Source organism: Buteo buteo, unplaced genomic scaffold (assembly GCF_964188355.1).
Source record: "Buteo buteo unplaced genomic scaffold, bButBut1.hap1.1 HAP1_SCAFFOLD_55, whole genome shotgun sequence".
NCBI lineage: Eukaryota > Metazoa > Chordata > Aves > Accipitriformes > Accipitridae > Buteo > Buteo buteo.
The window spans coordinates 665844-687765 of NW_027439221.1; the positions used below are offsets into that span (position 1 = coordinate 665844).

The 21922-nt window shown below is 51.4% G+C and overlaps 1 protein-coding gene and 1 long non-coding RNA gene across 2 annotated transcripts in view; one reads left to right on the plus strand and one right to left on the minus strand.

The window, feature by feature from the left end:
• Positions 1-7053, minus strand: part of LOC142027775 (T-cell activation Rho GTPase-activating protein-like) — a 36317-nt gene extending 29264 nt beyond the window's left edge. The window contains exons 1-2 of the mRNA XM_075021985.1: positions 7045-7053; positions 6698-6792 (exon numbers count right to left, since the gene is read on the minus strand). Coding sequence (XP_074878086.1) covers positions 6698-6792; positions 7045-7053 — 104 coding nt within the window. The remainder of the gene's footprint in view (positions 1-6697; positions 6793-7044) is intronic.
• Positions 7054-16823: 9770 nt separating this feature from the next.
• On the plus strand, positions 16824-21880 carry LOC142027778 (uncharacterized). The gene is made up of 3 exons (XR_012649294.1): positions 16824-16903; positions 18874-18996; positions 20914-21880. It is a non-coding gene; the product is annotated as an uncharacterized LOC142027778 (long non-coding RNA).
• Positions 21881-21922: the final 42 nt, after the last annotated feature.

Consider the following 21922-nt stretch of genomic DNA (forward strand, 5'->3'; position numbering starts at 1 on the left):
ATATCTTAGAGTCTAAAGTGACTTGGAACAAATCCTTGCTGTGTATTTGGGATTCAGATAATACAAGGCAGTGTGAGGATTGCCAACTGACACAGACAAAAAAGTGAGACTTCATTTGCGTCTTTATTTAGGTAGCAGGTTAAATAGCTCAGAATTGGGACTTTCATGACCTTGCCAGGGTGTGCGCTTACCCTTGAGCAAACAGAACTTCAATAAATACAAAACAAAAACTGCAAAATTGGGAACGGCATTCTCCTCCTGACATACTTTTTTTCCAGAAGGCAGGTGCATGCTTCCTTTCTGGGGCCATCTTTGTGTATCATAGAAATAGTTCATATACTTAGACCAGTCTTCAGAGTTTTGAAAGATGGACAGAAGGGTCAAACAAACACCTAGGATTCTTGACCTTCCTGGATTTTTTCAGTTGTTGATAACCAAAAGCTCTTTTTCTCTCCTCCTCCTTTTCTCTTCTGGTATGCTTTCACTCTCCTCTCCACAGGCCTGTTTTCTCTTTCTGTTTCTTCGGTTTTCATTTTCCTTGGAAGACCCTGCAAGCCTTTATATTCCACAGTGCAATTAGATAGGTAAAGCCACGATCCACTGGAGTCAGTTCTTACTTTAACCAAAGAAAGCTCATTTTACCTTTCTTCCTCTGAAACACTTTTCAGTTCTTCTGGACATACCAGGAATTCTGCTGTGCTCTCTGGGGTTATTGCAGGCAAAGGTACAGGCACCTGAACCAGAAATGTTGAACTTAACAGGTAGCAAGACGCCTGGAGTAGTAAGGTACTTTTTTCCAAATTGCTAACTTAGCTCTTAAAATAAGATCCCTTTGGTTGGTTTGCATTATCCACATTTTGCACAGTCCCCTGTCCCAAAATAGACTTCATGAAGCTCTGATGAAGTAGGATCTTAGCCAAACTCCTCTGAAGTTGACAACTACACCCATGACTGCTCAGCTGAGCAAATTCTAACAAACAGGATTGTCTCACAAAGTGCGATGGCAAACCTGCACGGCACTTAGCCTTAATTTTCACAGAGCTGCAGACTGACGACCTTGCTGTCCCTTTCAGAGTATTTTAGACTGTAGCAAGAATGACGTCCTTTCTTCAAAGCTTGCTTACAAACACAGTTTTCACACGGGTGTATGACACAGTTAATTTGTGAGGGCCATTCAGCTGGGAGCCTGCAATCCCGCTCGGGGCTCACAGGGGCTGCAGCAGCCACCGCACATTCGAGCCCTGGCATCCTGATGTGCAGAAGGAGCTGACGGGCTGCTCCTTGCAGGTTGGGGCACCACAGACTGAGGGGCCTCTGAGGGTAGGATAGAGCTCAGAGAAATGCTGGGAAAGGAGAGCAAGAAAAGGCTTGCCAATTTCTTTCTGCTGGGGTTTCTTCTGCCCTCCCGAGATGTAGTTCTGCTGCTATTCATTTGGCAGCAATACCAACTTCTGAGGTGGGAGCCTTTTCTTTTGAAATCTGCCTTTTTGTATTTGTCTTCTAGTAGGTATTTAGTTTGATTAAGTACATGCCTAATGCAGATTTGAAACAACCTTTCTGGTTTTTCTTATGTATCGTTCTAGAGTGAAAAAAACGCCCACCACCACCCAAGGGATCTAATGCCTGGAAGAGGCACAGCAGCTGCTTGGACCTGTCAGAAACTACTCTCATACATGAGAAACGTCACAGCGTTTGTCGACCCGACATACCTCTCCTGTTTCCAATTCCACTGCCATATCTACACCTGCTTCTTTGGGGAGGACAAGCAGAGACGGTGGTGTGTCCAGGAAGGCTTTTGACTGGTCCTCTGCGTCTGCTTCACCTGCAGGGCCACTTTGGTCTTCCAAAGGCAGCTCTGGAAAGCAAAAGCACGTGCAGCAATGTAACTTCTTGGAAGTGGACAACAGGTAAAGCAAAACCCAGCCAAAGCCTTACACCAGCTGTCTTCTTGGCCCTCTGATGCCCTGTTTTCTGTCACGTCTCCTCCATTGAATGGAAACGATTTGCAAAAGGACATCTCTGTCAGCAGGTTTCTGAACTCAGAGCTTCAGCTCATCTTGCAGAGCAAAGTGTTCCTGCCCCGATAGACAGTGTCCAAACAGAGGTGATGGGAGAAGCAGGGCTTAAAAGACAGAACTCAATGCCCAGCCCTGCTAGAAATGATGCTGAGGTAGGAGCAGCATTCGCAAAGCATCTCCCTGATGCAAGTGCACGTAGAAGGGCAGATGCTGAACATCAGCAGTGATGTTTACTGTATGAATACCATCACTCTGGTCACGTGGGAAGCCTAACAATAGGAAAGCACTGCTGTCAAGTCTTGAGTGCTCGCAGCTCCCTCCATTTGCACAGGTGTCCACCAGGAGCACAGTAGGGAACAGGAACACAAGTCCCCACCATGTGACAGCCCTCAGTTCCTCCTCATACCTGTGGCTCTGTCCGTGGGTGCTGGTGACTCCCTGGCTGACGGACAGGAGTGGCCATCCATCTCCTCCCCAAAGATGTCACTGAAGTTTTCAATCATAAACAGCAGCAGCACGTTCACCTGCACACATCAAAGCCTTGGTCTCAACCCGGGTGCCTAAAAACGTATCACACAGCCTTTCCCACTGCTGACCCTTGCCTCTGTGCAGACGGCTGTTGCTGTGGGGCTGCTCTTGCAGGCAGCCACCCCACCGGCATTTGCTCAAGGGAGGAGGCAGCCAGGGACCTCTGAGCAGCCAAATTCTGATGGGCCGGCAAGGCTGCAGCCGGCTGCTCGATCCAGCGTACCTTCTCAGTCACCGCCAGCATGGCCTGGAGCGGGAGCAGGTCCTCATTAGGTGGGCTCAGGAGGTTTGGCCCAAGGCAGATGGCCAGGTTGCTGGTGGTCATTCTGCTGGTGGAGGCGTTGTGGCCGATGTGCTGGAGGAGGGCCAGCAGCTGCTTGAGGAGGAGGAGGTTGGCTCCAGGCAACTTCTCGGCCACCCTGAGATGTAAAGGGGGACTCGGGCTACTTGCAACCCAAAACACGTCTTGAGGTAGCATCAGCTGACCCCATTCAGCAGCAGTGTGAGGGAAGCACTGAGAAGGCTCCCCACGCCAGGATCTGGCCTCCAGGAGTATTTATTTACTTCTGCCTGGGAAAGACTCCCCAGTGCATGCAATGGCAGAGCCTCTTTTCTTGCTATCATATACCTTCCACAAATATCCCCTACCCTAAAGACTCCCCACGTTTGAAGGGGAGGACCTAGCCCTGCCAGCAGGAGCCTGACAGTGATCTCTATGGGGAAGAGGCTCTAAGCTGAATCCTTTGGTTATGTCCTCCTCATCTACTCTTCTCCTTCCCTGGTCTACCCTCACAGAGGCTGCTCCCACACATCTGCAGTGAAAACAGAAGCTCAGAGAAACAAAACCTCAGTGCTGGTCAATGGGGCTCATGCTGGACAGAGCTGGGACCTCACGGCACCGAGGACACAGAGGAGCAGCTCCACACTGGTGCTCTCAGAAGAGAAGCTGCAGGCACCGAGACATACGCTCCCTCTGTGCAGCCCACGCTGCCCAGTCCCCTGGTTCCCATCCAGCCCTGACATCAATCTTTTTCTGCAGGTTAGACACAACGCCTTCAGCTGATCTGGCTCTGCAAGGTCGACAGGCTGCAGCCTTTTTGCTGCCTTCGGGATCTCTCCAGGCCCTGAACTCTAAACACTTGCAACTATTTGCTAAGCTCTCATGTTGCTCAGGAGCTAGTTCAGCATCCGTAGAGCTGAGATGAAGATCACGCCTGTATCTCTGGGGCCTTGTACGGCAGCAGAACATGGAACTCCTGTTGGACTCACTCGGGGAAAGGGATTCCTGACAACCAGCTTCAGCCCAGGAGGGCTGGTCTCTGCTGACTCCTGCCGTAGTTAATAGAGAGAAATCAGTGCCCCCTGAGGGCAATTCAGGGCAAGAGATTAATGCTCTGAATTACATGTTGGAGGGCTGTGATTCTCTGCTGGCTCGAGAGGAAGCCTTGTGAGACATACTCTCGTGTGCTCAAGTTGGGCTCTATGTGTCTGCAGCACCATCAGGATACTTACTCTCATTACCTATCACCTGTGCTGTAGTCCTACCTAAGTCCCATGCCCACGTGCGTTTTCAGACTGTTCTTCCCACCACATATGCCTGGGTCTTCCTATTCCAGCCATTTCTGCAGCTCAAAACTGCCTCTGCAGCACTGCAGTGACATGGAGATTAGTGGGAGGAACTGGTTAGGAGCCCATTCCCAAATTCCCATACCAAGGTGCTGCTGGCACGCTGAGAAAGGTACTGAAATGCCATCACTTGTCGTCATCAAGGGATTGTCAGCTGGGAGGCAGCTTCGGAAGGTCCCTTTGGCTGAAGGTACTCTGTGCGTGCTGCTGTACGGGCCCTTCATTTAATTCAGCACCAAAGCATAGGAAGAGGCATGAGCATTTGGGAGGGACTCGGGGCACGGTGTGACAGGTCAAAGTGAAGTATCTTCCAAGAACTGAGCAGCAGGGTGATGACTGTTGCCTAGAGGACCTTCTAAGATTGCATTTTTTGTTTTCCTTGGCAGGGGAGTTCTCTTGAAAATCAATTTCCTGTTATTTTCACTTCTTCCCTTATCCATCAGCACATTAGCTTTTCTTCATTCTTCCTTGGCTTTCCTTACCACACACACTGTTGGCCAGCTTATTCATCTGGAATCTGCCATTTGCTAACTGATCTGATTAGAGTTAATTACTAATTATTTGTATTACTACAACCCTGATGCTATACGCACCATGGGAATATAATTTAATTACAGCACAATATCAATCAGATGCATAAATTAAAATGTTCACATTTTAATATGAGCCCGTTTTCTATTTTCAGCTGTATGAGCTGCCAAGCTTGGAGGAGAAAAAAGCTGTTGCTACAGGCTGTTGCGCAGTGAGAGATGGGCAGTTCTCCCAAATCAGGTGGAGGAATGGGGGTCACAGTTCCCAGCTGTGGTTACCTTTAAGAAGAATTCTTTCTAAAAGGATTTTTAACAAGAAAAGCTGTGATTTTACACCATTTAAGTTCTGCAGCATCTAGCAGCAAATAGTGTAACTACACGGTCTATGAACAACCACCTCTTTGTGTTCACTCTGACCTAGACAACAGGAGGGTCTTTTGCTGGAAGTAGAAATGCAAGCCAGTCCCTTTATGGCCTCTCCTTGCCATTCATCATTCTTCATATCCCTGGCATGTCTTCACTCAGCCATTTTTTTTCCCCAGCTCGCAGATTTAGGCCAGTTAGCTTATTCTTTGTGCACAAGCTGGTCTGTAACTTTATTTCCCTTTCTGAGCCATTTCCAGAGAGGGGAACAGCACTGCAGGCACTATGTAAGATGGTGGACACACCATCGACACATACATTACACAAAAGACAACGAGCCTCAAGGAACCTGACTTGTCCCTGGTGCTTTTAAGCAGACTCATTTCAGTGGGGAGAAGAGAAATCCTAGGGGTGTGTGTGGGGGTGTCTTATTTATATCTATATATCTATATATCTATATATAAACCTGCTGGGAGGGAATCAAGATGAGAAAGCCAGGCTCTTCCCAAAAGTGCCCACTTAGAGCACCAGAGACAAAACACGTAATACTCCAGCTGCACATGAGAAAACAACTTTTTCCTGTCAGGGTGGTCAAACACTGGCGCAGGTTGCCCAGGGAGTTTGTGGAGTCTCCGTCCTTGGTGATATTCAAAAGCCAAGGGCACACTGTGCTGAGCAACCTGGTCTAGTTGACCCTGCTTGAGCAGGCGGGTTGGACCAGAGGACCTGGTCCCTTCCAACCTCCACCCTCCTGTGCAAATCTGTGCTTTGGTTTCACTCCTAAAGCACCTGAACTCAGCCCTGACGCCCGCTGGCAAGGATGCTGGGGCAAGCCACGATCCCAAACTCCTCCCCGAGGGTTCATCACCAAACAACGGCTCCCCGCTCCAGAATATCGTATGGCAGACACGCTCAGAAGAGAGAAAAGATCATTTTATTGCAAACATCAACTGCGGCAGGGGATGAGCCCAGGAGTCACAGGAGTTCAACCAGTAACAGAGAAACGGCACCTACAACGACAGAGAGCACTGATAAACCCAACAAAGGCAGGAATAGGCATGACTCGGTTCCCCTTTCTTTGGGGAACACCATTGACAAGGAATTGTTCATATAGCCCAGAAGAGAGAGCTATGGCTGGCATTGACTAAGGGACAGCTCTGGCACCTTATCCCCACGGGGAATGCCCTTAGAGACCTGTGTGCGTGCAGAGATGCTCAGGGCCCTCGTGCCACGCAGCAGGGCTCGATGCGGAGCCCCTGGGGAGCTCAGAGTTATTTCCAAGCCCTGCGCAGCACCATCCCTCGCCGGCCCTTGCCATCAGGTTGGACTGACTTGGAGCAGTGCTGAGAGCTGGGAAAGATGGGCAGCAGAGCCTGGTACGCACCTGGGCTCCTTGACCTGCTGGACCTTCCTGCTTCTTTTAAGTCCCCATCTCTTTCTGTCTTCCTTCTTTTCTTTGCTCGATAGCCTTCCTTCTCGTCTGCCCAGACCTCTTTTCTCTTTCTTTTTTTTCGGTTTCCCTTTTCCTGGGGGGAGCCTGCAAACCTTTCCATTCCCACAGGAGGATTAGGTAGGTAAAGCCAGGATCAACTAGAATCAGTTCTTGATTTAACCAAAGCTGACTCATTTTACCTTCTTTCCTCTGAAAGGCTCTTTACTTCTTCTTTTTCGCTTCCCAGGGAGTCTACTGTGGTCTCTGGGGTGGTTGGAGCCAAAGCAACGGGTTCCTACAACAGAAATGTCAGAGTCAGCGGGTGGCAAGGGACACCCTGGAGTAGTAGGTGACTGTTTGGCAAAATGCTGCCTTAGCCCTACAGAGAAGATCCCTTTGGCTGGTTTGCATTAGCCCGTTCTTCCAAGGGCCTCACTTTGGAACACAGGGTTCACACGGGTGTGTGACACCCAGTTCATTTCTGGCAGCTCAACACTGGGATAACGCGTCTTGGGTAGGAGGGGAGTTCCTGATGGAGCTGCCATACCTCTGCCATTTCGGACTCCACCACCGTGTCTCCCCCAGCTTCTTTGAAGACATCCAGAGAGGGGGATGCAGGCAGAATGGCTTCTGCCTGGTGGTCCTGGTCTGTTCTGTCTGCAGGGCCACTTTGCTCTTCCAAATGCAGGTCTAGAAAGCAAAACCATGTGCAGCAGTGATGCCTTGGAAGTAAAGCACACCGAAAGCAAAACCCACCCAAAGCCCTACACCAGTTGTCTTGTTGAGGTTTCTGGTATCCCAAGCCCCAGCCTGTGACAGCCCTCGGTTCCTCCTCATACCTGTGGCTCCGTCCGTGGGTGCTGGCGACTCCCTGGCTGATGGGCAGGAGCAGCCATCCATCTCCTCCCCAAAAATGTCACCGCGGTGTTCAATCATAAACAACACCAGCACGTTCACCTGCATATATCAACCCCATGGTCTCAACCCAGGTGCCTGAAAACGTATCGCACAGCCTTTCCCACTGCTGACCCTTGCCTCTGCGCAGACGGCTGTTGCTGTGGGGCTGCTCTTGCAGGCAGCCACCCCACCAGCATTTGTTGGGGAGAGGAGGAAACCAGGGACCTCTGAGCAGCCAAATTCTGATGGGCCGGCAAGGCTGCAGCCGGCTGCTCGATCCAGCGTACCTTCTCAGTCACCGCCAGCATGGCCTGGAGCGGGAGCAGGTCCTCATTAGGTGGGCTCAGGAGGTTTGGCCCAAGGCAGATGGCCAGGTTGCTGGTGGTCATTCTGCTGGTGGAGGCGTTGTGGCCGATGTGCTGGAGGAGGGCCAGCAGCTGCTTGAGGAGGAGGAGGTTGGCTCCAGGCAACTTCTCGGCCACCCTGAGGGAACAGGAACTCAACGTTAATAGAGCAGATGTTGCCCACAGCCATCCCCGAAGCTTGCCCAAGGCAGGTGGGAGCCAGTGGGTGAGTTGCACAGATTTCCAGGTGCTCTCAGCCAGCGGTCAGTGCTCCTGTGCCTCAGGAAGGAAGCACGGCGTTCCTTCCTAGATCCTGATTTCCCCCAAGCCCAGGCAAGGGAAGGCTCCCTGTCCATGCCCTTTCCCCCGAAATCTAAGCCCACCGCAGCAAAAGCAAGCTGTCAGAAGACACAGCTTTTTAAGGAGACCGTCCCTTTGCAGGCAAGTCCCAGGCCTCTACCAGTCCCTCCTCAACAGGCAGGCTGCTGCCCACACTTACGCTTTCAGCTCTTCAATCTTCTCCTCCTTGCCGCTCTTCTGCATCGCCGCCATCCAGTCCTCGTAGAGGTCTGTCACGAGGAGCTTGGCGGGGATGCTTCGGAGGAAGTCCTGCAATGCCAGGGGCTCCAGGTGAGCCTCTGAACACTCCAGGCCAGGCAGGAGCTCTTCCAGCTGCAGGTCAGAAGCGCTCACCTTCAAGATGACGGCCAGCAGCAGCGCAGGCTGGCTGCCCAGGTCGACGTCGGCGCCGTGGTCCATGGCCTCTCGCAGCTCCCAAAATTCCGTTCCGCTGGCAGCTCTTCGGAATATCCCTTCCGTCGATGGTCCTTCCCGGTGCAGGACAGCCAGCAGCTCCTGCAGGAGGGGCAGGAGGACAGTTGCTTGGCTGAGAAGCTGCCTTCCAACAGCAGTGACCAAAGCGCTGCCCCACATCCTGCTCCTTGCCCCCCAAAGCATGGTCTGGGGGTGAAGAGCCCAATCCCCCATCCCCAGAGCTCCTGGGGACAGCCACGTCCCCTCTGGAGCAGCGGGAGGGAGGGCTGGGGACCCCCTGCCCAGGCTGCCTTACCTGGATGGGCCGGGGCAGGGAGCCGTCCTCCCCGCAGAGGGCTGCCAGGGGCTGTCCAAAAAGCGCCCTGCCATAGCCGGAGCCCGCCTGCCCTGGCGCCTGGGCAGCGGCCGGGGTCCTCCGCAGAGCAAAGGGCCAGGGCAGCCCCATCCTCCTCCTGCTCCTCCTGCTGTTTCCTCCTGCTGCAAAGGAAAACAGAGCAAGATCCCGTCAATGGAGACTGCCAGGCCGCTGCTCCCGGAGCCTGCCCTGCCTGCAGCGCGGTGCTGAGCAGTGAGGACGAGCAGGGAGCCAGCAGCTGGAACCGCGGCTCCAGCTCAGCGGCTCCATCTCGCAGGCTCCTGAGAGCCGGCGTGCCACCGGGACAGCCTGTCCCAGCCCTCGCCCTGCCCTCCTCCAAGCCGTGGGCAGCAGCAGAGGCTCCGTGTCCCCGCAGAACCACGTCCAGCGGCCGCTGCCCAGCGGGTGTCTGTGCTCGTCCAGGTGATGTCCTGCCTTGGGGTGCCGCACCTGCATGGCGACACTCAAGGGACAAGTGAGCACAGCTCAACCATTCGCAGGAGGTTGCCTTCCTTTCCAAAACTCACCTGGTGAGCGGCAAAGTCCGCCTCCCTTGTTCCCAGATGGGGCTGTCGGTGGCCCTTGCTTGGGATGATCCTGCAAAAATGAGATTGCGCTTAGAGAGCATCCCCGCAGCAGAAAGGGCCGCCGGCGAGCTGCCGCCCGGCACCAGCAGCCTGAGCGCAGCAGAGCTGGGACCCTGTGCCCTGTGGGGCTCTCTGCCCTGCATGGCAGGATTCCCCCCAGTGCCACCAGTGAGGATGTGCTGGCATTCCTGGTGGCTCCCCAACCCTCTCCACTCCCCGAGTGGCACCATGAGACCCTCCCCACAACCTCTCCCCACTTGCCGCACATGCCGGCACAGCCAGAGGTGGGCGAAAGGCAGCCGTTCTCACCTCTGCCTGGCCCTCGATCAGCCTCTCCAGGCTCCCGGCGCTGAATGTCCTCCACTGGGCAAGAGAGAAGGAGCGGAGGAAGGTGAGCAGCGATGCCTCTGCCGCTTGCTCGGCTGGAGGACCAGGGCTCGGGGACAGAGCCCAGATTGGGGAGACACTCACGGCGTGGCGGCGGCTCAGCTGCTTCTCCAGGGGTTTGAGGGAGGGGAGATGGGTCACCCGGGCTTGCTTTGCTCCTTCTGGTGTCCTGTGGACCGGGAAGGGACAGGGAGAGAGCTGGCTGAGCCCCGAGCTGCCCCTTCTCTCCTGTCAGGCAGCTCTCCCCGAGAGCTCCTGGCAGCTGCGAGGGCACCTCTCCCCAGCTGGGGAGCTGTGTTCTCCCATCAGGCTGCGCCTGGAGCATCCCCCTTTGGCTTACCCCAGCAGCGTGCCCACCCACAGCTCCTTCAGCGCCTGGGAGCTGCAGAAAGAGAGGAGAACCAGCGTCAGGCCCCGCTGCTTCAAAGCCCGTGGGCAGAGGCGTGTTTCTGTGTAGCCCTGCGCCGTGGGGAAGGACAGAGGGGCAGGACGAAGAAGCCCCGTGGGGCAGGACAGGGACTCTGCCCAAGCCCTGGCTCCCTGTGTCCTGCCAGAGCAGGACTTTTGCCCTTCTCTTCTGGGCACGGTTGGGAACCTCTCCCACCCAGCCATGGGATGTGGCACCACGACTCACCCAAAGGCGACAACGCATGAGCCGGTGGGCCAGACGAGGATGAGGATGTCCTCGTCGCCGCCTTCCTCCTCCTCTTTTTCCTCCCCTGCTGCCTCCTTTCTGCCGCTCAGCACCCACAGCTGGTCCAGGGCCAGGCGGAGCTGTGGGCGCAGGCTGGTGCCGCGTCTGCAGAGAGCAGAGAGGAGAGGCAGGCGGTGAGCTGGGGGTGTCCTCCTCGGGGTCCCCCCGGGCCGAGCCCTGTCCCCCACCTGCCCTTGGGACAGACATCGATGGGCGCATCCAGCACCAAGGGGCCGGGGCCTGGGGCTGGGGCCGGGGTGTCCCGGGGCTGGGGCCAGGGCCAGGGCTGGGGGAAAGGCAGCTGGGCTCTGAGGGTCTTACTGCAACTTGGCGATCACCAGTTCCTCCTGGAGGAGGAGAAGGCGTCTCTCGCTCCTCTTGCGGCCCCGGGTCAGCCGCACGTCCGCGCTCAGCACCGCCTCGGCGTCGGCGAGAGCCTCCCTGCAGAGCAGAGAGCGGCGGGCATGAGAAAGGCCGCTGCCACCGCGGGTCCCGGCCGTGCCCCCGAGGCACAGGGAGAGCTCACCTGGAGCCGCAGCAGCAGTTGGCCTGGCCCATCCTGCCCGGGAGAGGAGGACCCTCGCCGTGGACCGAGGACGCGGGCCAGTCGGCGACAGCGGGGATGGGAGGCGAGGTGCCGGTGCCGGTTCGGTGCCGCTCGGTCAGATCCTGCCTCCTCCCAGCGCTCCTGCGTGCCAGCACAGCTCCGTGCTGCTGTCTCTGGCGGCCGTGGGCTCCAACTGACCAACATTCCGAGCCCAGCGACCAACATTCTAAGCCCAACGACCAACATTCTAAGCCCAACGGAAAGTGGGAGGGGCACTGGGGGGAGAGTTCTTTCCAATGTGGCCGTCTCTGCCTGGCACTGGGGAGCCCAGGGCTCGACAGAGCAGAGGGGAAGGGCTTGGGACTTCTGCAGTCTTTCTTGCTAGGACCTTCATGCCCCAGAACTGTGCATTTCCCTAAGCCACTGTGTCTTAGTCACAAGTGTGTGGCTATCCCTGGATTCCCCTTGCTTGTCTATGTAGCACCCTTCCCATTCCCGCCCTTCATGCACATCTCCCTGTGCCACTGCGATGAGGATTAGAATTGTGTGGGTTTTCTCTAGCCAAAGCAGTGGTCAAATTGGGGAGGCTCTCTCTTGGCATGGGACAGTGAGAAAGAAGATGACCATGCTGATAGGGTGCAGATACAGTTTCCAACTTGGTAACGGTAACTTGGTGTTTTGTGCTTTCTGCATTGCTCTGTGTGCCTCAACACTTCACACTGCAAGAGAAAGGGAATGTCATGGTCTGGACCCAGACACCAATATGGACCTCCCTCCCCACGAGAGGGAGAGTCTGTGCAGCATCACACTTTTGCTCTGCCCTCATTAAGACGAAAACCACTTTCACCCTAGACGATTCGTCCCTGAGAAAGACAGCTCTCAGACCATGCAACACTAGCTGGGACAAACATCCTCTCCTGGATAGTGGCATTAAGATAGGCTGTGTATTTTGAACCGTCTGAAGGTCATTGAAGAATGGCCTTGTGAGAAGGTAATCTTGGTGAAGCTGTCGACGGGGCTTCTACGGACATGGGCTCACACACTAACAGACATAGCCATGTGCCACTTATTCTCTTGATCAGCTAAAATATATGATCCATTCGTGAATTGATCTCTTCCTGAATAAACCTCAAACTTCTAAAACAATGACCTAACCAGCTTGAAAAGGCCCCAGGACAGAAACTGAAGCCATAGTCTTAATGGTCACTTTCCTGAAGAGAGATACTGACTTTACAACCTCACTCTGGTTATAATCACAGGATTTATCTTTGCTGCTGCTGCTGCTTTCTCCTCTGAGGCTGGGATTTTGTTAGAGCTATTTTAGACCAGGTCCATGTGATGCAATGCTGACTCTGGTCAGGACTATTCCATGCTCCTGTCTAGAGGCTGCTGCTCACTGTTTGGAGGGAGGAAGGGAGCCTAAAACTTCCTATTTTATCACAAAACTGTCTTTTTATTGGTAGCCCAAAATATTATTGTTTTATGATCTTCTCCAAATAGAAAAATCCCTTACATAAGTCATTTCACCTGCAGCTGGTACCACTTTCACAGCCCTCTCGATCCTCTTCTGTGAGTGCATTACAGGTACAAGCACGTGGCCATCCCGTGGGGTAGCATGTGAGCAGACAACAGAGGGCTGAAGTCTTTGAAGTGGTTTGTTGGCAGGCAAAACAAGCAGGAGAGGCTTTCCAAGCGCTCATGGTGCTGCAGTCAGAAAAGCGTGTCAAGAAAATGTGTGGAGATGAGCTGCACGGTGAGCGTGGGGCTGCCTGTTCCCGTCATACCCAGAAAAGTTACTGTAATTTGTGGTTCTCCTATTCTGGGCCAGTGGGATGAAGCTGGGGTATAACCTTGAGAACTTAACTGGTCGGGAACACAGAGGAAGCAGTCAAGCACAGAATCTGAGAGAAGTGTAGTCCTGAGCATGTCCTTTATCAAGGTGCCTTGAAGACATTCTCATAGTACAGCACACAAAAAAAGAATTGGGCAGCACGTGGAAGAAGACTCAGAAGAATGCCAATACTACTGCAACTTACCATAAGAAAAGTTGCAATTTCAGCATTTCTTTCTGTTCTCTGTTCATTCTAGCACTGTTCAAGACAATCTGGAATGTCCAAGAAGTGACTGTGTCTGGTCCCACAGTTAGATGAAATCTCCCAGCTGTAAAAACAGCTGCTGCTGCCTATTTATCACACAAAAACATGATTTCTTGATGGTAAGTCTAGTTCCATGTTGCTCTTTGCTAATGTCAGCAGATGTTGATGTTAATATATACAGCATCAGGAGCAACAGAAGGAATCACTGTGGCAGCTGTATTTTTTCCTCTGCAATGAAGGGCATTCCTGCCTTTTATTTGGACTTTGTCTTCAGAAGTAGAAGCAATGCACTACAGTGTACAGGTTAACATCACTTCAGTAGGCTTTTGTGAGTAAATAACAGTCCCGTAAGCTCTAACGACATGAGAAATGTGGGATGTGAACTAAATACGATAAACTACTGAGTACAGGTTTTTTTGGTAAAGTACTTACACATCCATGAAGGAAAAAACCAAAATGAAAACACCATGTTTTGGGATACAACTGACATTTTCCAGCAGGAAAAATTCACTGTGTGCAGCAGAGTTCCTGCTAGGATAGCAACAGTGCACACTGCGGTTACTCTTTGGACAGTTCATGCTAGCTCATCCTACAGAATGGCCGTCTTGCCAGGATGATTCTGAGTAAGAAGTTTTACTGCCTGCATGCTCTGTTAAGTTAGCCCATATTTGGGGTTTTCTGTTTGTTTTGGTTTTTTTTCTTGATGTTTGCTTGCTGTTGTGTTGCATGACAAGTTACAGGAGCCTTACATTGAAGGGAAAGAAAAACAATGTTAATGTATGAAGCCCTTTTTGTTACTCTAGTGAGCACTTACTTATGCCACTAATCCCATGAAGTTGCTTGCATAATTATGCAGCCAAGTTAGAAGTTACCCACATGAGTCAATTTACTCATGAAGGTACATCATTGTTAAGGATGATGTTGTTGTTCCAAACAAGGCAATACATTTTGCTTTCTCTCTCAGCACCTGCTCCTCAATAAATAGAAGAGGGCTGATCTGGAGTGAGAATTGCAATACAAACACCCAACTACCTGGAGTTTTGTTCTGCAGAACTCATGTTAAAATCGGGACTCATTCTAATTGGGGTCTGTCAAACAAATAGAAAGATAAGCCTTGCTTTTGTAAGACAAACATGAAAGAGGTTGATTATCAGGCCCGATTTCCCTTATATAGTTCACTGCATCCCAGGTTACATACATCTTTTCATTTAGAAGTCTGGAGGTGAAGTGAATGCTGCGTGTGCTTTTTTGTTTATTTATTTTTTGTTCTGTACAAAACAATCATCTCATGTGGAACCTTGCAGATGGCTTTGCAATAGATTGTAGTGGGTATATACCCCCTTACTCTAGTCTCACTTCTAGATTTCAAGTTAATTGTTCTTTTGTATTCAGAAGGAGAAAGCTTGTTCAAATACCAACTGCAACTGCCGGGAAACTGGCAGGCAGGCCTGTTGCTTTCTTTGGAGGAAAAAAAAGCAGCTAATTCTTGTATTCACAGGCAAAACATTCATAGCTTTTTAGTAGGTGATTTTTAAACTATAAAGACGTTAGAATTAGGTGAACACATCTTTGTTTTAATGTGCCTCACTCAACACTTTGTATTGTTATGTGTGAGGGATACATTTTTCATGGTCAAATTTCAGCTATGTTGCATGTAAATATAGCAGCATTTGTAAAAGCTGAGAAACACAGCATGTTCAAAGTTTCGTACAGATATGTGATGGTAACCTACCTTAATTGTCATTTTAATCAATAAGTACATCCTCACGTATCATTCCTGAAGCAAGTGAAGTGAGGTGACAGTTAAATAACTCAGGCAATTAGACATGAAACACTGTGAAGTTTTCAGGTGGCTGCTTTTGTTTCATAAACCAAAATATCAGAAATCCATATATCCAGTCAACAAGATTTGATATAGTAGTTATTTATAGTTTATAAAGGGAAAATGGGGTTTATATGGAATATACACTTTAAGTGAATTCAAGGCACAAAAAGTTTAAAAAAAATTAGCAGAGGAGCTATAGGTATGTTACCGATGGATAAACAGAAAGAACATACATAGGTTTTTCCCCTTCATTTCTGAAGGAAGAAAACAGCTACAGTGCAAAGAAGGATGCACCGAACTAACTTACAACCAAGGGAATGTAGAATAAAGCAGCAGGAAAAAAACGGCTTTGTGAGACAGGGGTAGCAATCATCTTAAACGCCTAAGCATTTGTATGTGTTCCCTACTTTTTGTGGGTAATCGCTCATAGTGTAATAGTGTGTGTTCAAAATTCTATTCATCTTGTACTTGCATTTCACATTTTAAAAACTCATAAGCAAGACGTTTTTTATTGTTCTCCTGCAGTAGAGGTGAAATCCAGAGGCTTACAAAAGTCAGGAATCTCAGCAGGAAAGAAGAAAAAGATCATTTGGTTGCAGTCTTTAAAACTAGAGTTATTCACTAAAGCCTTTTTATAAGACAAGCATCTAGAACACTTTTGTTTCACGGGAAAATACTAAAATCGGTAGAAGAATGGAAGTCTTTCAAGAAGGAAAGAAAAAAGGTGGTGTTGATGTTACCCAGCAAAAATTGTGATTTTTATCTTGGATCTTGTGGTGTTTGGTAGGGTGTTTTAGTCCTGGTTTTTGTATTGCTCAAAGTCTGTGAAAAAGCTATCATCTTATCTTGAGATACAGGCTGAAAATATATTGGCTATTGTAAAATCTCTCTTACCTCATTACATGTGGGATTGGAGGTATGGGTCTGATTTGCATTTCATGAATGTTTGGGGTTCTTTGTGTCAGGACAATATCTCACAAGGCCTTTCATGCTGAGTGCAGAAGGGAACCTGACTCACAGGTTCCTGCCCCACGGGGCTTCATCGTCCTGCCCCTTTGTCCTCATCCTCGTCCTCGCCCTCGCCCTCGCCCTCGCCCTCGTCCTCCCCCAGGCAGGCGGCCATGAGGCCTGCGGGGGCCGGGGCCGGGCCGGGGCCGGTGTCCCTGCAGGGTCAGGCAGCAGGAAGGAGCGCCCCGGGGCATGCTGGGAGCTGTAGTCCTGGGGCACGGGGCTGCCGGGGGCCCTGGTGGTTCCCGGGGCATGCTGGGAGCTGTAGTCCTGGGGCACGGGGCTGCCGGGCGGCCATGTTGGTCTCTGCAGTCTCTGCTCCAGCTGCGGCCCGGCTGAGGTGAGGGCTGGGGCTGCCCGTGAGGCGAGCGAGGCCCTTGGGCGGGCGTGGGGGTGTGGGAGCCGGGCCCGGCTGAGGGAAGGAGAGAAGGGGCAGGGTGAGGGGGGTCGCAGTCCTGGGTTTGTGGGTTTCACACAGACTCCCTCTTCAGAAAACACAGCCTCTGTGTGGGTCAGCGGTCCCTGCAGAGCTTTAGTATTTGTAGCCGTTTTTATAAATACACAGCGGGCTCACACGGTGCTGTGCTTCTTGTAAACTGAATCGCTGGATTCAGCATGCCCCGGGAACCACCAGGCCCCCGGCAGCCCCGTGCCCCAGGACTACAGCTCCCAGCATGCCCCGGGGCGCTCCTTCCTGCTGCCTGACCCTGCAGGGACACCGTCCCCGGCCGGGCCCCGCCCCCCACAGGCCTCATGGCCGCCTGCCCCGGGGAGGATGAGGACGAGGACGAGGACGAGGACAAGGACAAGGACAAAGAGGAGGAGGAGGAGGAGAAGAAGAAGAACTGACGTGCGGAAAACAGACTCCACAATCAGTGAGATTGTAAAGTAGGTATGTTTATTCAGCGCTGGGCAGCACGGGGGGTAGTCCCACCAAAGTCGTGCGTGCCGTCGGGCCTAATTGTGCAGGTTAAGTACATGTTCTACATAGGTATTCATTAGATTTCCGAGAAATGTTGTACATATTCATTAGTTTTCTGGGAAGCTATTAGCATATGCCAATGTCTTTTACGCAGGCGCATTGAAGGTCTCTGGTGGTCTTCCATAGTCTTGTCCGCTATTTGACCCGCCTCAGGTGATTCTGCGCAGTATGGTCTTTTACATATGTTGATACATCAGTGCTCGTTAGTGCTCTTATTATCTAAGTTCTCATTAGTGGTGTAAAACCATATGGTTAGTTTAAGCTAAATTATCTACAAGGACGAGAACAAAGGCAGGAGTTCTTCTCTTTTCTGGCCCTATCTATTCAAGCAAGGTCTCTACTTGTGCCTTCTTAACAAGATCGTAAATACATCAAACATTTAATTAAGTTTTGTGATTGTTCATGGTTCCTTCTTGCTCATCACTCCCAAGTAGCAGTCTCTGACAGGCTTAATCCTTGATGAACACCAGTCTTTGGTATGTAAAGTTACAGAGAGACAATCATTAAGCAATTAGCAGTTCATTCTCTATGTCAGAAGAAAGAGAGAAAGAGAAAGAGGAGGAGAAGGGGGGACAGAGCGGTGGACAGAGGTGGGACAGGGAGCAGGAGAGAGGGACGGAGGGGAAGGGTGAGAGGAGAAAGGCACGGAAGAGAGAAAGAAAGGGAGAGGCAGGGACAGAGAGCAAGGGAAGGACAGGAAACAGCCCAGAGAGCCTGAGAAACAGAGGGATGCGGATCAGGACAAGGAGGGGGAGAAGGACAGAACAGCCGTGGTCTCCAGGATGAAGATGGCGGGGGAGCAGAAGGGGGTGGGGAGCAGGATGGAGGCCCAGAGAGAAGAGAGAAGGCCCAGCCAGCTGAGCAGGGGATACAGGCAGGAACGAGGAGACAGGCTGCAGGAGAGAGAGGAATGAGGAAATACAGACAGGGAGTGAGACAGAGAAAGAAAGAGAAAGAAGAAAATAGTGGAGAAAGGGAGGAAATAAAAAGTGGGGGCAGGGAGCCAGACAGAGCGTGATGGGGAGAGACCAAAAATAGCAATTCTGGGCAACTGCCCCCATTTCTTGAGCACTCCCCAGGAACTGCATTACCGGGAGCCTCGAGGAACGTGCTGCCTGCCAAAGCCCTGTCCTGGTCCCAGTCCTGTGCCCTAATATTGGTGATGAGCATTGCCTTGCATAGTGGCCAGGACTAAGGGCAAAACAGGACAGCTGGGGGGGGGAAGGGGGAAATTCACCCAGCTGGTTTTGGGTTGGGTTTTTTTTGCTTGATGTTTTTGCTTTTAGAAAGAATACTGTTTAAGCTCTAAATACAAACTGCAAGGAAAAAGGAACCAGGCATACCAGTCTGGACACATTTAAAGCCTGAACCCATTCAACAGCTGCACCAACCACCACTCGCTCCTGCTGCACACGCTCCACCGCCTGCCTGCAAGTACAGGCAGCCGCCCTGTTTCTGGAGTGTTCCCCAGGCACGGCAGCACCAGGTGGCTCAAAAAAACATGCTGCCTGCAAAAAACTTGAGTACAGCTGAATTCTGGTCAATTTTTCCTCTTTTTAGGCTGGGTTAAAGACTCACCCATTGGGAGATGGCTCAGGACCATGCCGGGGCCAGTGGCACTGCTTCCTGCTGGGCCCCACCACCAGCTGCTGGCTGCCCTGGGCTTCCCCTTGTTCTCTCCAGCTCTGCTTTCTGCCAGCACTGGGGGCACCCCAGAACAGCCTGCCTGCTCCCCACAGCCCCACTGCCGTCCACGTCTGCAGCTCATGCATGGTGTCCACATGCCACAGCTGATTTAGGGGGTGGCAGGTTTCTCTTGTGGCAGCCTGGGAATGGGGGCAAAGCAAACCCCATCCCTCCCTTTTGATCTTTGTCCCCAGGGAGACCCAGTGGAGATGTACCGTGCGCTGGAGAGCGTCCTTCAGGGAGGTGAGAGCCGATTGCAGAGCAGCGCTGAGAGCCGCCTGACAGCAAAGGCGCCCGGTGGCCACAGAGGAGCCCAGGTGAGCTGGTTCTCTCGGAGGCCAGCAAAGCAGCCTTCCTCTGCCCCTGGTTTTGTGAGATACGGAGCAGTGCAGAGATGTTTGTCAGGCATCCAGGCCTGAGGAGGGTTTCCCAGTGCCCCCGTGAGAGATCGTGGTCCCAGGCAGCATTTCCCCCTAGAGCCAAGGCCGTATCTAGCCCCCTGGAGCCGGGTACGGCTGCCCTGAGGGGTCTCACAGGGAGGACGGGGTCATCTGCCTGCTGGCTCTGACACAGAAATGATGAGCTGAAGCCCCGTGGCCATGGTTGGCCGGTTCAGCGTCTCCGAGTGCCTTTCTCCCATGGAGCATTTAAGCCAGGCACTTTTTTGGAGTGTGATGGATGATGTGAAGGTGGATGCTGGTGATGTCCTGGTAGCTCTGTCCCACTCCCACTTCAAAGTTGTGATGTCTGAGATCTGGGGCCACCTGCAGGCTCTGGCAGAGATGTCCAGGGAGTTTGTATTCCGTTTGTGATATCTTAGGGCTACAATGAGTTCAGGTTATGGTATGCTAGCATTGCAGTGTGCTAGGGCTATGGGATGGCAGGATTACAGGATGTCAGAGTTTAAGCGCATTAGGATTAAAGCATGTTACTGTTACGGACTGGCTGTGGGTTTGTTGGCCCTGGGTTCTTGGAGTTATGTTATTTTTGCCTTGTCTTGTGTCCTGGGTGGTCTTTTTTTTTTTTTTTTTTTTTTTGAGATTCCTTTTTTAACTTGTTTGCATTTTCAGGGTTTGGATAGGGGCCTTTGGTTTGTGTATGTTTCTTCTGGCTGTTTTTTTTTACTGTTCTGGTGGTTTGTCTGAAGGAGGCTTTAGGAACTCCCTTCCCAAGTCCAGCTGAAGCTCAAGAGGTTTTCTGCCAGTGGAGTTGCTGTGGCACTTGCATCACTTCGCAAGGTCTCTAACTTTCCTTGGGATCACCTTAGTTTCTGCTCTGTAGGAGGTTGCTGGCAAGCACTGAATTCGCACAGCCTGTGCTCCTGTTGAATCGTCTTGTTGCTTTTTGTCACAAAGCAGTTTGTCAGAAAATGTCTAGTGAACGAGGCTTGTGGTGATAGTTCGCTATCTGGATGTTCAGAAACAGGAGAGAGATGTAAGTTAACGTTTTTAAGCTGGATGGAAACAGCAGCTTGAATTTATTAAATGTCTCGGCACACGTCAGAGTAGCTCTGATAGCATCCTTTGCCTTCTAGCAACACTGGGTAAGATCATGAATCTTTAGTCCCGTGCTAGGTTTTCACCTGCAAACAATTCCATGTACTTCTTCCTGCATCTGCTTTTGTCCCTGTAAAAGCAACAGCTGGTCTCTGGGTCTTTTGCTTTGTAGTCAATGATACTATTTTGTAGTTTAGTTCATCTGCATTTCTCTCTTTCTCTCTGTCCTGTGAGAATTAAGTCTATCTCAGCTGAACCCAGGACACTCTCTCACTCCCTCTGTTTTGGATAGCTGAATAATCTAGTAACCTGTTAAGTAGAAGATTAACCAGGCACCTATTCCTGTACTAAAGAATGCAGTGTAGGAGTGAAAGGCAGAAGCGTCTCACCAGGACACATGTAAAACTGCAATGTCATTGACAGTTTGGGCCGTGTTTGGCAGTGGTGGTTGCTGTAGTCCTGTGCTAGCTTAGTGCTTCTAGCTCAAACTCGGTGCAAAGGTTGCCTGTGAGTTTCTTGCTTGGTTCTGCCTGTGCCTTTGTCTGGCATGGGGTCAATGTTGTTGGCTGGTGTGTGGCTTCATGCCTTATCTGGTAGGCTGATTTGTCTGCTTTGGGAAGATTTTGAGCTGTTGAACAGGTGGGACTGAGAGCAGGGAAGGCATCTGCCTTTGGGCTCTTGTGTGATTTTGTTAGCGCAAGGACACTGACTACTTTTTGGCTTATCCCTGTTGTTCAGTCGAGGTACCTCAGCCTCCAAGAAAGGGAGAAGTCTGAAGGCAGCATCCTCCCCAGCAAGCTTTGTTCTAGGCGTCAGTCTGCCCGATGTCCACTGTGGAACTGACGCCTGTGAAGAATGATGACGAGAGGTGCTGGGACTGCTTTCTCGAGAAAGAGCTACAGGCTGAGCCTTGGGCCAGAGAAGTCCAAGCTCCCAGGGATAGGCTTGCACAGGCTATGTAGAAGACGGACCACTGTGGATCTGGATCGGGGTGAGAGCCCATTGCCTTTACTTGAGATCCACTGTCTTCCCATTGCTGATATGAGGCGTGGTGGGGTTGAAACCGAGTAAATCCCTGAACTGAGATCTGGGGGGGCCACTCCTGTGGTACCAAGGACTCCACCAGAAGCTCATGTCACAGTGCCCTTTCTTCAGCACACAGCTCGGCCTCGTGAGACTAGAGAATGTCCTGTTGCCTGTCTTTGTCCCATCCGATTCAGGGACTTCTCCTTCCAGGTCAGATGGCTTCTCAAGTTCTCAGACTAATCCTTTCCTGGGAACTTTTGAGATACTTGCTAGGCAGCCTGTTTTCTCTTGAACGGACTGATCCAGCAGAATTGTGCTCATGAAACCACAAATCTGGGATTTGAGGGCTTGTTGCACTCAGAAATAAAGCAGGCTGCATCAGTGTGACACTAGGGATTGTTTTGCACAATGAAAGCTAAAGTGAGGCCATACATCCTTAAAGGCAGCTGTGGTTTAGACTCGATGAGCTACATCTGCAACCCTTCCTGCCTCAGCGTGTTCTCTAGTGTGGTTAAGAGATGTAGGTACATAAAATGTTCCAGGTATGAACAGAGGACATCAAGAATTGCAGTAGTGATAAGATTTTTTTTATTTTTTTTTTTTTTTTACCTGGAATTGGATTCCCACCTCCAGCTTTTGAAGTCACTTTATCTGGCAGTCATACAGCAGGATTCCTGATGGTGCAGTTCCACCTGTGGGAGGCAATTTATAGCCTCCCATT